We start from the raw sequence: 17322 nt of genomic DNA, 5'->3' as shown, positions 1-17322 counted from the left end.
TATTCAAGTTTTGTGCTAGTTTCTTGATTATAATAATACGTGAGTTTACCACAAATATTGTGTGCTCGTTTGTGTTTCCGTTATCAATTCGTTCTTGATGCGTCACTCGACTGCTATCGCAGCCACTACTGCTACGGAACCATTGATCGCCTGCTTGCAAATCACCACTCAAAACCAAGACAACCAACCAATATAAACATAAACATTGATCCATACATCGTTACATAACGCGTCTCTTTTGAATGCTAAATTCTTTTTTTTTCCTTTCGATTATTCACAAATATTCATTAAAATCTAAATTTTTTATAGCTTCGTCACGTGTTTAACATGTCCAGATCGATTAGAAAGAATCTAAAATGTAAGCAAATTAAATAAACAAAATCATATGTATTATTAATAAGTAAATAAATGAAACAACTCTAATCCAAAACTGAAATAGTGAAACATACACAACAATTGAAACAAAGTCTACAAACTTTTTCTAGTAGTAAGGTAACACGGTGACATTGTACCCTATAATTGCATCGACTTGATCCAACGAATGTGTCTTCGCAAGCGCAAAACCACGAGCAAGCCTGAAAGCACCCGTACCTCCCACAATCGGCATCTCTCTAACTTCACTCATCACAGGGTTCCGTCCCACAATGCTAAGAGAGCTGCCATTGTAGATTCCCGATACAAAGTTATAAGTGAGGGTCATGAGGAGGCTCATCTCGTTTCCCTGAGACGACACGGCATAAAGTCCTTGGGCTCTACCAATAAGTGTCGAGTTGGCTTCAGGAGTGGCGGTGAGGGGGTTATCTATGACATAGATCGACCCGAACCCAAACATGGCTCCCATGTCAGAACCAGTGGAGTTCAAGGTTTGACCAGCTACACGGACTGCGGATGGGTTGGATCCACCAGGAATGCCGTGCATGTAGAATTGGATATAGGTCGCGTTGCGTTTTCTAGCCTCCGAAATGGAGGCTAGAAAAATGAGAACCAAAACAAAGCACATTAACGTTTTTGTGTAAGTCATGTTTAGAAGTAATCTTCTAACAAGTGCTTGTTTGGTTTTGTGATTTGTGATACAACTTTTGTGCATCTACTCGTATATATATATAATATTTGGGTCAAAGTCAATGTCAACATTGGAAAATTTTACGCATTTTTAATCACAAGATGAAACCACGTATTGTTGGAATAGACTAAAAGATGGAAATAATGAAGCTTTTTCTTTGAATATCGAAGCTTCTCAAGGAAACGAGATGAATATAATTCAAACTTCAAGACAAGTGGCTAGCAAACATTAACACTTTTCCCAAACTTTTTGAAATCACATTTTGTTTTGAAGTGTATTGCACGTCGAATGACTATAATTCAACTACTGCTATAGCTTAACTTTGAAATTAAATGTTACACGAGTTAAACAAAACGGTTTATAAAATATTGGATTTAGTACTATTTTTCTTCACAAAACAATAGTGTAAGTCCTTTTTGGGAATAATGTGTTCTTGTTGAACTAATCTTCCATATATTATCGTCAACATTCAGTTCAAGAAGACTATGGGTGTACGATGGATCGTTTATGTATTTTACTTTCAGATTTTGATTTTAGCGGGTTCTCTAATAAGGACACCCCCTCTAAAGCCCAACATGTTGTGGCGAGTGGCTTATTTAGTGGAATCGCCCAGAGTATAGAAGTGAAGTTTGATCTATCCCCTCGTCAAAAGGTGGTGTTTGAATGCCTTCGGGCTCCCCGGGCTCAGGATTTTCTAACGGCCATCCCTATTGAAGGATTGGGCCAACATATGTCGGGTTTGGAGTATCGAGCTATCCTTAAGTACCGGTTAATGATCCCTATGTTCCCGAATATGAGCTTTGCCCAATTTGTCGCAAGGTCTATTTGGATTCTTTTGGAGACCATGCGGTGCATTGCAAAGAATTGTTTGGCTTTAAATACATACATGATTTGGTTAGGATGTTCTGTGTGATGTTCTTAAACGGGCAGGGATTTCTGCTAAAAAAGAGCCCCTATTAACTTTCTCACAGTTCCTCTTGAATGGAGGTCTACTTTACGACCAACTGATATTCTTGTGTTCGGGTGGGCAGGGGGAAACACGCCTGTGTGGATCTTACAGGAGTGTCTTCTCTTGTTGTTGTTGGGCTTTGGGACCGTGGGTTTGTTGTGGGTCAGGTTGCGTTGAAGGCTGAATCGGCAAAGTTGTTAAACACGAGAAAGCTTGTTTAGAGAATCAACATGTCTTTCTCCCATTTGCTTTTGATACATTTGGTTTTCTGGCCCAAGAGGCTGTTAATTTTTTGAGTAGGGTTCAGCGTGTCGTACACGGAACCTCTTTAGCTCTTATGTCCCAAAGCTTCGTTTTTAGTAGGATTGGCTTTGCTATTCAAAAGGAGGGTTACAGCACAACTTGTTGCCCGTTTGCCTGCCACTTTATTGTAATCGCTTTGTAGTAACTAATTTTATAAATGGTAAATATTAGCTCGTCTAAAAAAATAACAAATTTGTCAAATTAAAATATTTTTTAAGCAACTAAATAACAAAAAATATAAACTAAAAAGGAAGCAACTAAAAATTTTCTAGAACTACTTAAGTAAATATTTAGGATCATATAGTTTTATATGGTGATTTGATGGTTAGAGCATTCTCATCTCATTCTTCATCCTTATCTCTATAATTATACTAAAAAACACTACATTTCTCTCTCCTGTTAAATTAAATAATATTTTTTATACATTTATAATTACAGTTTTCTCTCTCCTCTACTCACAACCAATCCAACAAATATTAAAAAATAAATAGGGGCAAACAATGTGCTCCAAATGTTTCCCCAAATTTACAAAAATAATTACATTTTTCTCTCCACCCTATAATTTACACTCACAACCACTCAAAACCTCACCTTATAATTTACATACTCTTCTCACATAAATTTAGGAGATGGAATGTGAATGCTCTTAGTTGTGCATACTTTAGACAATAATAATAATTATGGTCAGGTTCAATACCCATTCCTTGCATTTTTATTTTGAAGGTGTTTTGGTCTATTAGTCCTTAATGTCTTCATATAGGTTTTTTTTTTTGAGTATTTACTTGCTTTGATGTCTTCACATCTTATTGTTTTCTATTTTTTTTAGATAATTTATTTTATTGTTTTTTTTTTGAAATATATTTTTGAGTTTAGTTTCAGTATCATATCGTCGTTGCAAAGCTCGAGTACCAGTGGCAAATAAACGTCATTCTAAGTATGTTAATGTTTCTTATCGTAAGCTATTTATGTGTCGTTATTAGTTTTTTTATAGTTATGTTACTTTGGTCCTGGCACCGCAATGAACATGACTTATATTGACCGAATTTATGTTGACTCGCCAATGCAACGCATGGATTTACTAACCGAATAAACGTTGTTTTAAATATGTTTTTTTTCTTATCATAAGTTGTACAAGTGTTATCACTATTCTTGGCGTTTACTAATTTAGTTTTTTGAATTTAGTGTCGGTATCGTAAAGAACATAACTGATATCGCCAAAATTCGTATCGGTTTGATCACAATTTGTGCGTGTTAGGGCTGAGCACGGTTCGGTTCGGTTCGGTTCGGTTTTTGGGTGAAACCGAAACCGAAACCGAAAATTCGGTTTTTTCATATATACAAACTGTTCGGTTTCTGTTTTTCGGTTTTCGGTATTTCGGTTTCGGTTCGGTTATATTTGTTTTTTTTTGTTTTGTTTTTTTTTTCTATTAATTGTTTTATGCGACTAGTTCCTACGTACAAAAATACATATTAACATTTACTATTCCTTTAACAAACTCTAATTTCTCTTACAAATCTATTGAACCAACAAACTCCTAATTTGTTTCAGTTGTTGTCGCAAATGGCTTAGTATAAATATATTAACAATCATTTAAATTATTTATTTTAATATTTAAAGTTAATCGGTTCGGTTCGGTTTTTTCGGTATTTTTGAAATGGGTAACCGAACCGAAACCGAAATTTCGGTTTTACAGAAAAACCAAAAAAAAAAAACCGTCGGTCAATGCTTCGGTTCGGTTTTTTCGGTTAATTCGGTTTCGGTTCGGTATTTTCGGTTTTCTGCTCACCCCTAGTGTGTGTACAAATACCGTTATGGGTGTTTAAAGATATATTTTTTCTTTTGCATTTAGTGCCAGTGTCAAAATGAATTTAACCGATACCGACCGAATTCGCGTAGCTTCGTTTTGCGTTTTTGCTTACCTAGTATTTATTAAATCCATTAAATATGTTTAAAGCATTATATTAAGGCCTCTATGTTCATACACCAATTTTGTTGTTTGGACACCCTGCCCACCTATACGAGTCGTATAGCTCATACAACTCGTATAAGTGGCAGTTTTGTTAGTATTCTTGACCAGTTTATACGAGAAGGCCTATACGCGTTGTATGAGTGATGCATGCGTGTGGTGGGTATGAAAAGGTTGTTAGTTTTTCAAAAGGTTCGTTTCACACAATGTCGAGTTTTAAATTTGTAAAAATGATTATTATCTTAACTAAACCACACATAAATAGACAAGTGTATCTATCGTATATGTAGTATAGTATAGGTAAGAACAAAGTATCGATCCACGGACACATTTTTTTGATTTTTACTACTAAATCGTTGTATTTATTTTAACCATAAGTAAACATCATAGTAGTTTTGGTTTGGCAAGTAAATTTAAAGAAAATTTAAAAACATAAATTAAAAACAACATTTTTGGGTGGGCTTTATATCAAATGTTGGTTCCATAACTTCTTTTAGAAATCCACTATTTTAGTATTTATGATTCTAGTTTCATCATTGAAACAAGTTTGTTAGTGATGGTATGTTAGCCGAAATGTGTTATGCTAACTTCTCTGTGGTTAAGGCGTTAAGCTGGCTGGGTTCGAATCCTTTGCTGTTCATATGCACCATTTTTGTTTAACCTATGTATTGTTTTAATTTTGATGGACTGTGACACATTATTTATTGTTTTAATTTTGATGGGCTTTGACACGTTTTTGAAAGACCCTTTGTAACATCCTACTTTTGGTTATTATAAAATAAATTTCGTATATTTTATAGTGAGTCGTTATGGGTTTAGATAAATAGATTACGATTTGAGCTAGTGTTGGGTAAATGGATATGAGTTATGGACTTGGGTTAGGAAAGAAGAGGGTAAGACCATGGGCTTAAGCCCATGATCCATAAATATATAAACCCTTGATCACCATTTAATTCCATTTCACACATATTCCATACACCACCCAAAACACACACTTAAGATCTCTCTCTAGTTCTCTCCTTGTCTAGCCGAACCAAGAAAGAGGAATCGATCCCAACCCGAGGTAATAATATTATGATGTTGTATGAGCTTAAACCCGTTAGATATAATCGCGAAACGACGAGCCGACACCGTTAAACCGTTTAAGTCACGAGATTCGGGTGGATTCGGATATAAACCGAACCTAAGATGAGCTTAGGGGTCACCCTAGCTCAGATCTGGATCGAACGGGACGAAAAACGGTGAAAAATGGTGAAGAAACGAAGAAATCTCTTTTATCCGGTGAGATTTCCGGTTTTCCGGCGAAAACGGCGCCGGAAAAGTGGTACGAGGTTAAGGAATGTCATAGAATGTTCTGACATTCCCTGACCTAACCCTAGTTCGCTAAGGAGTAACTTACGAATTAGAAGTAATTCGCTAGCTGATTCGTCCATAGGAAAATAACGAACTAGCTTCAGTTCGTTAAGGGAAAAGATAGCGAATTACCTTTGATTCGATATAGTTAAAGGATAACGAATTGGAAGGTCCAATTCGTTACATAGACTGGTTCGCTATGGACTGATTCGTTAAGGGTCCAGTTCTTTAGAGGGTTCCATTCGTTACAAGAACCAGTTCGTCATGACAAGTCAATTCGTTAAGGATAAGTAACGAACTAGAAGTTTAACAGAATTGATGAATGGTCCCAGGACTTAAAGAAGAATGATTTAATTACAAAGAAACCCTTGAACTTTTAGGTAGCTCGACCCCAGCCAGGGGCTCTGCCCCTTGGACCCTGCTAGGGGCTGCCGCCCCTAGACCCCGCTGCCAGGGGCGCTGCCCCCGGACCCCCCGTTCGTTGAGGGTTATCATTAGATTAGAAACGCGAGATGAGTAGTGATAGTTAATTGATGCACGCAATTATTATACAGTTAGCCGTGCCCAACTGAAGAAAGGAATAACTATTAACGGAGAACCCGACTTCAGGTGAGATTCTAGCCCCATTCCTTGTTACGTTTTCGGGGCTGTGTGCATACTTGATGTGATTAGTTAATACACTTATCCTAAGTGATAAGTGTATGCCATATATGTATTATGTGAAATGTATGAATGGTTTCTTGCCGGTACATGAACGATCTTTGGAATTGCATGTAATGCCAGGAAATGGTTGATGTTATATATATGTTGTAATATGAAGAATGAATGATGTATGTATGTGCCAACTTACGATTATGTATATAGAAAGTATGTTAAGGAGGTATGGAAGAAATGGTACCGGACCCTAATAATATCCGAGGATGGAGGGTACCGGACCCTAATAATATCCGAGGATGGAGGGTACCGGACCCTAATAATATCCGAGGTATGTAGGGCGAATGCTCTTTATAATGTAAGGTTAGTTATGATTGTGTATGATGAATGATGGACATGTTAAGTATGTAATGCGCACCGTCGGGCACGTATGTGTGTATGTAAAGTAAGTTATGTGATTAACTAGAACTCACTCAGCGTAGCTGACTTTTAGTATGCACGCAGGCAAATAGGTTGAAGCAGCTCGCCTGACTGAAGACACATGGCATAGAATCGAAGATACTGGCATCTCAAGAAAATGTTATGGTGTTCACAAAGACTATGTTTTATGTTTAAATAAATTGAATGTTGTTAAGACAAGATTTGACTGTTTGTAATATGTTATGGTTGAAGTTATATTCCGCGTAAAGTTTTAATTAACTATGATTTGTAGAACTGTGTTTATGAGTAAATCCAACACCAAAGTAGGGCTACCGGTAATTGGGGCCTTACACCCTTCAGTTTAGATTATTTTTTCAAAGGGGTTTTTTTTAAGTATAATAATTTGAGGAAATTGAGTTTTAGATTTAGTTTCGGTATTATAACGAATTTATACGACGCCAACTAAAAACACAACGCCTCGTCGTCACAACACTCGTGTTATTGTTTATTTAGTTTCGGTACCATAACAAACCTAGCCAATAATGAGATTATGTTTTATATTTACTTATGGTACGATAAAGAACCTAATTGTTACTGACCGAATGTACGTCGACTCGCCGCTGCAATGCCTGTGTTTGTTTTGTTTTTTGTTATTATTATTTTTTTTAATATGTCAATGTTTCGAAATTATTTTTTTGTTTTAGTTCCAGTGTTGTGGCGAACCTATAGATATCGACCGAATTTTCGTCACAACGCATGTAATTTGCCAACCGAATAAACGGCGTTTTACTTATATTATTTTTTGTATCATAAGCTATGCATTTACTAATATTTTTCTATTAGATACCAACCGTATTTGTACCGCTTTCATCATAAGTTATCATAATTAAGTTGTACATTTGCTAACACTATTTTGGGCATTCACATATAAGTTTTTGATTTAGTGTAGGTGTCGTGACGAACTTAACCAATGCCAACCGAATTTGCATCAAGCCTTTGCTGCAATGCGACATGTTTCATACCTAGGTATATACTAAAGAGAGAGAGAGAGAAGGCACACATGTTTTGAGATGCTGATTTATGCATTACTTGTACTTTCTATGTGCATTGATGATTGATGCTACATATGGGATTGTTGTTATTGTTATCGTATTACTTCATATAACTTATAACGTTCTTTCCATGATCAAATACTAAAACTCGGGTTTTCTTTAGCTCCTAATCACTATTCTTAGTTCCTTACCGTTATCATTTCCCGCAACACATTATTATAACCGTCGTAAATAGTCGCATACAAAAAGCAAGTAATATATACAACTGATAACCAAGCATAACAACATATAAAAAGTATTGAATACAGTAGTTCATATCATTTATATTTACGATTACGGTATACCATACCGTACCATAACCATAAACAATAAAACGATACAATACTACCCAACCGTATTTCAATACCAGAAACCCTAATTTACAACAGAAACATTATTTCCTCAAAGCAAACGGGATTCAGATTCCTTCATACCTCAACTCCAATCCTTTCAGCAATCTGCAACAAGATTCAAATAGTTACATAAAGTCAAAATGGTTGACCAAAGTCAACATTGACAATGAGCAAATGGGACATACCTCCTTGAAGGAATGAACATCACTACCCCATAACCAAGCATCACAGCCTGCATCCCGAGCGCCCCATATATCGTTTCTTCGGTCGTCACCTACGTGGACCGCATCCTCGGCTTCTACACCTAACAACTCGCATGCTTTTAGGAATATCATAGGATTTGGTTTCTCTGCTGCAACCTGAAAAAAAAAATACCGGTAGTTATTAATATATGATTTGGGAGGTGGTAAAATATGTGGGTTGGGGGAACGGTTAAACGGGTTCGGGTCAAACCATGTGCGGGTCAAAACAGGTTGGGTTGGGCTAAAGTTGTTCAAATAGCATATGGCTCGAAGCTCGCTTGAAATCGGCTCTAAAAATTTTTGAGCTGAGGCAAGCTTGTTTAGAATTCGAGCCGAGTTCGAGCTCGCTAGAACGTTTTAATCTTGTTTAGATTTGATTTTAATTTTAATCTTCTTTTTTTTTTCTGAAAACTGAGTCACGTTTGAGCTCAGCTCAATCTTCAGCTCAGTTATATGATTTTTAGCCGAGCCGAGCTGGCTTGTTCAAAAACTGAGCTGAGCTTGGCTCGTTAATGACCCAACTTGTCAAAACAAATTTTGGTCCTTTCTATAAGTTTTTGTAAATTATGAAGTTACCGAATATAACCACACAACTAGATTATTAAATAAACAATATAATTTTGTTTAGTAAATGATTTAGTACATTGTAAATCTTTGAATACAAGTGTTATCGACTTTCAGCCGTTTCAATTTTAGCGAATTACTATGTTTAACCCATTTTAAGTATTTAACCCGTGAACAATCGAGTGAAACCTGAAGTGACCCGCTTCCATATAAATGGACTAAAATTGCCACCTTTATTTTCATAGAAGAAAAAAGGAAATTAATGAAATAGATCAGATAACATACTTCTGCAGAAACCGCCAAAGCATCGAACCAGTGATCACATTTAAGAGCGCGCAGCAGAGGTCTTAATCGCGTATCAAAATTTGAAACAATTGCCAGTTTTACCCCTGCTTTTTTCAGAGCCTTGAACACTTTCTCAGCATTTGGATCACATAGATGCCACGCCTTTTAATGCAAACCGAATCAAAATTAGATGTATGGTTATGATGCACACAATAATGAATAATATGACTAAAATGAAAGTAAAATAAAACCTTTTCGGTGGTATAGTAATCATAAAGCTCCTCAAAATATTGAGGATCAGAACAGCCCGTTGATGAACTAACTATATGTTGCCAGAACGGTCTTCCATCGTCTACATATCTGTGTATTTAATGTTCATAAAGCAAATAAAAGATTGTGATCAAGATTCTGTCATGTGAAATAACACTATAGATCGGGTGTGTCTCCGCATACAAAACACAAAAATATTGAATTTTCATGACGTATAAACAACATAATTACTAATTTTTATATAGAAATCACGTACGAAAATATATTTAACTTTAAAATATCATAATCTTTTAATAGTCCACCTGCTCAGGAACCATTTTGGCGTGTTCAGCAGGCTCAGATTCGGTGTTGTGGCGAACCTATAGATTATTATTATTTTTTTTAATGTCGCTTTTTCGAAATTATTTTTTGGGTTTAGTTCCAGTGTTGTGGCGAACCTATAGATATCGACCGAATTTTCGTTATGTAATTTGCCAACCGAATAAACGTCGTTTTACTTATATTATTTTTTGTATCATAAGCTATGTGTTTACTAATATTTTTCTATCAGATACCGAATGTATATGTGCCGCTTTCATCATAAGTTATCATAAGTTGTACATGTGCGGACACTATTTTGGGCATTCACATATAATTTTTTGATTTAGTATAGGTGTCGTGACAAACTTAACCAATACCGACCGAATTTGCATCAAGCCGCTGCCGCAACGCGGCAGGTTTCATACCTAGTTATTACTCCCTCAGTCTCATTTTAAATGTCCATTTTTCCATTTTTGGTTGTCCCAATTTAAATGTCATTTCTATACATATAAATTCAATTTCCAATTGTGCCCTTACGAATAGAGCCAAAAAGTAGTGGATTTTTTAGCCAAGGAAGAAAAATGGTTTTTAGCTATAATAACTTAAAGGACATTATTGTCATTTTACGGCTAATAAAATAAAATGATCAAACATTTCTTAATTTGTGTGTTATGGATCTCATGGCATTTAAAATGGGACGGACGGATGGAGTATATATTAAAGAGAGACATAGAAGGCATACATGTTTTGAGATGCTGATTTATGCATTAGTTGTATTATTTTCTATGTGCATTGATGATTGATGCTACATATGGGATTGTTGTTATTGTTATTGTATTACTTCATATAACCGATAACGTTCTTTTCATAATCAGATACTAAAACTCGGGTTTTCTTTAGCTCCTAATTGTTGGGTTCGTAGGTGCCCGGTTTATTATTTGAAGTCTAAAGGGCAGAAGGGTGTAAGGTGGCCAGACCGAAGCCCGGCCCGGTTTAGGTTTCTTGTTTAATAAGATTTAAACCCTAGTCGTATCTCTATATATTCAAAGCTATGTACTTGTAATTATTTGTCACTCAATAAAGAATATCTAGTTGCCACCCTTGGACTTAGGTCAGTTTAGACCGAACCGCGTTAAATCCTCGTGTTCGTTTATTGCTTTCGTGTCGTGTTCAGTTCGTGTGTGTGTTTAATCCTAACAAGTGGATCACACGAAGAACACGGGAACCAGCCGAGTCGCCCCCAAACCTTCCGCCGCCGCCACCCTACTGCGCTAGGGTTCCGCCGCCGCTACGGTTTTACGATTGTCGTTAGGGTATACGCCGCTGCTAAACCCAGCCCGACGATCACGACTAGGGTTCAGTCGAGCACCGCATCACCACCCTTTGACCACCATCTCATGTAATCTGATTTGTCGCGTTATCCCTCGATTGACGCTTCTTGTTTTTTTATCATGCTGTTTGCGATTGACAAGAAAGAAGTTGTATTATTTGTTTCTTGGGGTTTACGTGCATGAAAAGAGGATTACTATTGATATTATTATTTTATATTTGCCAATAAGTTACAAAGGGCAATAGGCCTGATCGGTTTAAATTTTTGGGGCTAAAGTATTGGCAGTTTCGTTAAGATATAGTTATTCGGTCGAGATCGTATTTTGCAAAGAACGAGCTAAGAAAAGTTGAATCAAGATTCTATTTTTCGTTGAAGAATTGTTAATCAGAAGAAGCGTTAAAGAAACGGAGAGCCAGTTGCTAACCGCGTTTGTCCGGTTATGTCGTTTCAGTTAAAGTTTCAGTTTTCTGATTTTCAGTTTGTTATTCCGTTGCGTTTAAATTAGGTTGATTATTTAACATAGTTCAGTAGAACAATCGTTAAGTTCAGGCTCGTGTTGTTGTGTCTGTCTCTGTTTTTATCAAGTTTTTCATTTTAGTCATTGTCATGGCAGAAGACGGAAAGGTTTCGATACAGAAGTTTGACGGACAAAAGTTTGGTTGGTGGAAGATGCAGATTGAAGCGCTACTTTGTCAGAAAGACCTGGATGTAGTGTTTGAGGATGAAAAACCAGAAAAGTTGTCAGAAGCAGAGTGGAAGAAGTTAGACAAGAAAGTTAGGGCTTGTATTACACTGTCGTTGTCGGAAGATGTGGCGCTTAACGTCATGAAAGAAACCACAGCCCGTGGTATGATGGAGGCACTATACAACATGTATGAGAAGCCTTCGGCAGCGTTAAGGTCTATCTTATCCGAGAGCTAGTGACAACAAGAATGAAAGAGGGTGGGTCAGTTACAACGCATATCAATAATCTTAATTCTTAATTTGAACCTCTCCCGCTTAGTGTCAGTCGGCATTAAGTTTGATAATGAAGTTCAAGGTCTTTTATTGTTATCCTCTTTGCCCGACAGTTGGTCGCAAACAGTGACTGCAGTTTGTAGTTCGTCTACAAAAATTACTTTTGATGGGATTCGGGATTTGATTCTTGGAAGATTCAAGACGCAGAAATTCAGGTGAATTATCAAGTGATATATTAGTCACAGAAGGTAGAGGTAGGGGAAAACAACGAGGCAGTGGGAGCAGGAAGACGAGTCAGTCTAGGACTCGTAAAGATATTGAATGCTGGGGTTGTAAAGAGAATGGGCACTTCAGGAATCAGTGTCCGAATGGTAAGAAAGAGGTGAATGTTACAGAAGTCAACACTGCAGAAGAATGTCCAGAGAATGAGTTTCTAGTTCTTAGTGTTGAGAATAACGTTGATTCTTGGGTGATGGATTCCGGTGCATCGTTTCATGCCACTCACTGTAGTGAAACGATGAAGAATCTAAAGTTTGGGGATCTTGGAAAGGTTTGACTAGCGAATGATGATATTTTAGAGGTTACGGGTATGGGAGATGTTGATTTGATAACTTCAGTAGGTACTTCTTGGACTTTGAAAGACGTGAGGGTTATTCCAAGTTTGAAGAAACATTTGATTTCAGTTGGGCAGTTGGATGACCAGGGGCACGATGTTAAGTTCGAGAATGGGCATTGGAAAGTAGTCAAAGGGAATCTCGTGGTTGCTCGTGGCAAGAAAATGGGTTCGTTGTATATGGTCGATATGTCACCGAAAGGAGTGGATCCAGTTTTGGTGAAAGACAAAGTCCGGTTCACAGAATCTCGTGGGCAGAAGAAGGTTCGTTTTGCAGGTAACAAACCAAGAGCCAAAGTGAAGATTCAGGATGAACGAGCTAGGAAGGTTAAATCAGTCGGAGGATATCGTGACAGTGGGAGCACAGGTCGTGTTTCAGTTACAGTTCCAGGTCGACAGTGGATTAAAAAAACCAGTATTCCAGCTGTTAAAGTCTCTCCAGTGAATTACTTGCTGAATATGGAGAGTGTTTGTTCTCAGAGTATCTCAGGATCCGGTAGTTTGTTTCAGTGGGAGCCGGTAAAGACAGAGAACGGGTCAGGGGCAGTTTTAGCCGTGACTGATGTTGGAGCTCCGGGGAGCTTCAACGGACCTTCAGGTTAATTGATGAAAAGGCGGTGGCAACTAGAAGTTAAATGTTTAGATTACAGAAGTACGATGAAGAGTGTAGACGAGAGTACTCAAGGTCTCCGAGTGGGAGATTGTTGGGTTCGTAGGCCTTGTTGGCCCGATTTATTATTTGAAGTCTAAAGGGCAGACGGGTGTAAGGTGGCCAGACCGAAGCCCAGCCCGGTTTAGGTTTCTTGTTTAATAAGATTTAAACCCTAGTCATATCTCTATATATTCAAAGCTATGTACTTGTAATTATTTGTCACTCAATAAAGAATATCTAGTTGTCACCCGTGGACGTAGGTCAGTTTAGACCGAACCACATTAAATCCTCGTGTTCGTTTATTGCTTTCGTGTCGTGTTCGGTTCGTGTGTGTGTTTAATCCTAACACTAATCACTAATCTTAGTTCCTTATCGATATCATTTCCCGCGACACATTATTATAACCGTCGTAAATAGTCGCACACAAAAAGCAAGTAATATATACAACTGATAACCAAGCATAACAACATATAGAAAGTATTGAATACAGTAGTCATATCATATCATTTATATTTACGATTATGGTATACCATACCGTACCACAACCATAAACGATAAAACGATACAATACTACCCAACTGTATTTCAATACCAGAAACCCTAATTTACAACAGAAACATTATTTCCTCAAAGCAAACGGGATTCAGTTTCCTTCATACCTCAACTCCAATCCTTTCAGCAATCTGCAACAAGATTAAAACCGTCACATAAAGTCAAGATGGTTGACCAAAGTCAACATTGACAATGAGCAAATGGGACATACCTCCTTGAAGGAATGAACATCACTGCCCCATAACCAAGCATCACAGCCCGCATCCCGAGCTCCCCATATATCGTTTCTTCGGTCGTCGCCTACGTGGACCGCATCCTCGGCTTCTACGCCTAATAACTCACATGCTTTTAGGAATATCATAGGATTCGGTTTCTCTGCTGCAACCTGAAAAAAACACGGGTAGGTATTAATATATGATTTGGGAGGTGGTAAAGTATGTGGGTTGGGCGAATGGTTAAACGGGTTCGGGTCAAAACAGTTTGGGTTGCGTTGGGCTAAATTTGTTCAAATAGCATATGGCTCAAAGCTCGCTTGAAATCGGCTCAAATAACTTTTGAGCTGAGATGAATTTGTTTAAATTTCGAGCCGATTTCAAGCGAGCTTGAACATTTTAATCTTGTTTTGATTTTATTTTAATTTTTTTTTCTGAAAGTTTGAGCTCAATGTTCAGCTCAGTTATATGATTTATAGCCGAGCCGAACCGGCTTGTTCAAAATTTGAGCTGAGCAGCCTGAGCTTGGCACGTGAATGACGCAATCTGTCAAAACAAATTTTGGTCCTTTCTATTATATTTTGTTAATTATGAACTTACCAAATATGACCACATAACTAGACTATTAAATAAATAATATAATTTCGTTTGGTATACGATTTAGTACATTGTAAACCACTGAATACATGTTTTATCTAATTTCAGCCCGTTTGACCCGTTTCACTTTAGCTAATTAATGTTTAAGTATTTAACCCATTTGACCCATAAACAATCGGGCAAAACCCGAATTGACCCGCTTTCGTATAAATGGACTAAAATTGCCACCTTTATTTTCATAGAAGAAAAAAAATAAATTAATTAAATAGATCAGATAACTTACTTCTGCTGAAACCGCCAAAGCATCGAACCAGTGATCACATTTAAGAGCGCGCAGCAGAGGTCTTAATCGAGTGTCAAAATTTGAAACAATTGCCAGTTTTACCCCTGCTTTTTTCAAAGCCTTGAACACTTTCTCAGCATTTGGATCACATAGATGCCACGCCTTTTAATGCAAACCGAATCAAAATTAAATGTATGGTTATGATGCACGCAATAATGAATAATATGACCAAAATGAAAGTAAAATAAAACCTTTTCGGTGGTATAGTAATCATAAAGCTCCTCAAAATATTGAGGTTCAGAACAGCCCGTTGATGAACTAACTATATGCTGCCAGAACAGTCTTCCATCGTCTACATATCTGTGTATTTAATGTTCATAAAGCAAAAAAGATTGTGATCAACATTCTGTCATGTGAAATAAACACTATAGATCGGGTGTGTTTCCACATCCAAAACACAAAAATATTGAACTTTTCATGACGTATAAACAACATAATTACTAATTTTTATATAGAAATCATGTACGAAAATATATTTAACTTTAAAGATTATAATCTTTTAATAGTCCACTTGCTCAGGCACCATTTTGGCGCATTCAACAGGCTCAGATTCCATCATTCGGTCACTTATTTTTAACTTTACCTAAATTTCAAAAACTTTGCACTTCTATTATATTTCAACGTATTGTAAATACCTTCAAACAAAATACATTCATCAATCACTTGTCATCGTAGGTAAATAATTTCTTATTCACATAATCAAATTTTCACTGAACCAGTGAAAACCAGCAGCATCCTGTGAAAATCAATCATTAAATCCCTCAAAAACGTTACAAAAACATATAACTTTCATCTTTTATAGTGCGCGTTATCAATTCAATTTCCATATCATAACTACAAATCAATCAAACCCAACAAACAGTTTTAAGAATCTCAAACAAAACATTAACACATAAACGTAAACCAAAAATGTTACAAAACATACAACTTTTATTCTTTAAAACGCGCATTACCGATCCAATTTCCATATCATAACTACAAATCAATTAAACCCAACATATAGCTTTAATAATCTTAAACAAAACTGTAACACAGAATTACACAAATGCAAATAACTCAAATGCATAATTAAATGTGTGAATAACCATTTCCTTAAATTAAACCGATTACCTGATCCGGGATCTACCCCACGGTTGCTCGTAAGCTTTCCGATATCTCCTCAAAATCTCATCTTCACTAAATTTCACTCCATATTTCTCCCCAATTTCCCTATAAATCTACAAAAAATTAAAAACCCAAAATCAATTAAACAACCCCACATACAAAATCAAATCCAATCAACATATAACAACAACATATGAACAATTAATAAATAATAAACCCACCTGAGCCATGGGCTGCGACGGAACAACGAGGGTTCCAACTGCATCAACCAACAAAGCTTTGTGTGTGATTCCGCCATGGATTGATTTGCGGTAGGTTTCGTAATCGTGCAGAGTGGATTCGGGTTCGGATTCAACGGAAGCTACTGCGGAAGAGAATGGACGGTTACCCAGAAACGGGTTGACCCGAATTGGTGATGATATGGTGTTGGAGCGGAGGATGCGAGTGAGTTTTGTTATGTGGGTTGCCATGGCCTATAATTCAGCAAGGCTCATTTGAATTTGATGAGGATGAAAATGAAGATGAAAGTGTTTGTATATTATTATTATTATTATTATTATTATTATTATTATTATATTCAGGTGGAAATTTGTGTTTTTCGGTTATAAATGGAATGGAATTGGTGGTATATAGAGCACGAGAAATGGGGGTGACAAATGGTTTTCATTATTATTGTTCACTACTTTTGGTGTTGATTTTTCTTTATACATTTAGTCTTTCGATTTGAGGAAAAGCTCGCTTAAGATCAAAACTCGTGAACACTCACTCGAATGCATGATACTGTAGTGTGGTAAAACATGTTCAGTTTAAGAATCCAACTAATGAACGTCATCTACTCGTTTAATCTCTCATCACCCTGTGCTGCTGAATATAATGACAGGGGAAGAAATCAAACCTGGATCACATAAATCACCAAGTCTGTCCCTTACCAGGGGCGGATCTATGTACATGGGTGCGGGTTCACGGGAACCCACTGACTTTCGGATTTTATATAAAACCCGTATACAAAATATGAGAGTGAACCCATATATAAATTATAAGTGAACACATAGACAAATTAGATTAATGGTTTGGCGGTAAAGATGCTTCTATTCTATTGTAAGAACCCTAGTTCGATTCCTTAATCCAGCATATTTTTTTACTGGTTG

At 36.8% G+C, this 17322-nt stretch overlaps 1 protein-coding gene and 1 pseudogene across 2 annotated transcripts; both read right to left on the bottom strand.

Moving 5' to 3' along the window:
• Positions 1-372: 372 nt before the first annotated feature.
• On the bottom strand, positions 373-1347 carry LOC143586102 (dirigent protein 22 pseudogene; annotated as a pseudogene).
• A 6726-nt stretch (positions 1348-8073) lies between these two features.
• On the bottom strand, positions 8074-16733 carry LOC143586098 (putative hydrolase C7D4.05). Of its 2 annotated transcripts, none has more exons than XM_077067719.1 (6): positions 16396-16704; positions 16181-16287; positions 9496-9604; positions 9245-9406; positions 8339-8512; positions 8074-8258 (listed from the first exon to the last, which is right to left on the bottom strand). In XM_077067719.1, the coding sequence occupies exons 1-6, from the start codon at positions 16642-16644 to the stop codon at positions 8229-8231; spliced, it is 831 nt and encodes a 276-aa protein (XP_076923834.1). In that variant the 5' UTR covers positions 16645-16704; the 3' UTR covers positions 8074-8228. The 2 variants fall into 2 exon arrangements, with proteins under 2 accessions (XP_076923834.1, XP_076923835.1); XM_077067720.1 differs by lacking the exons at positions 8074-8258; positions 8339-8512; positions 9245-9406; positions 9496-9604 and adding exons at positions 13747-14049; positions 14130-14303; positions 15011-15172; positions 15262-15370 and having other exon boundaries at positions 16396-16733.
• Between the last annotated feature and the right edge of the window lie 589 nt (positions 16734-17322).

The sequence above is a fragment of the Bidens hawaiensis genome, unplaced genomic scaffold, assembly GCF_021521415.1.
Source record: "Bidens hawaiensis isolate Kalapana, Puna unplaced genomic scaffold, B.hawaiensis_p1.1 tig00034311_1, whole genome shotgun sequence".
NCBI lineage: Eukaryota > Viridiplantae > Streptophyta > Magnoliopsida > Asterales > Asteraceae > Bidens > Bidens hawaiensis.
Note: the sequence above shows the minus strand (reverse complement) of the source record. Positions and strands in the feature narration are given on the sequence as shown.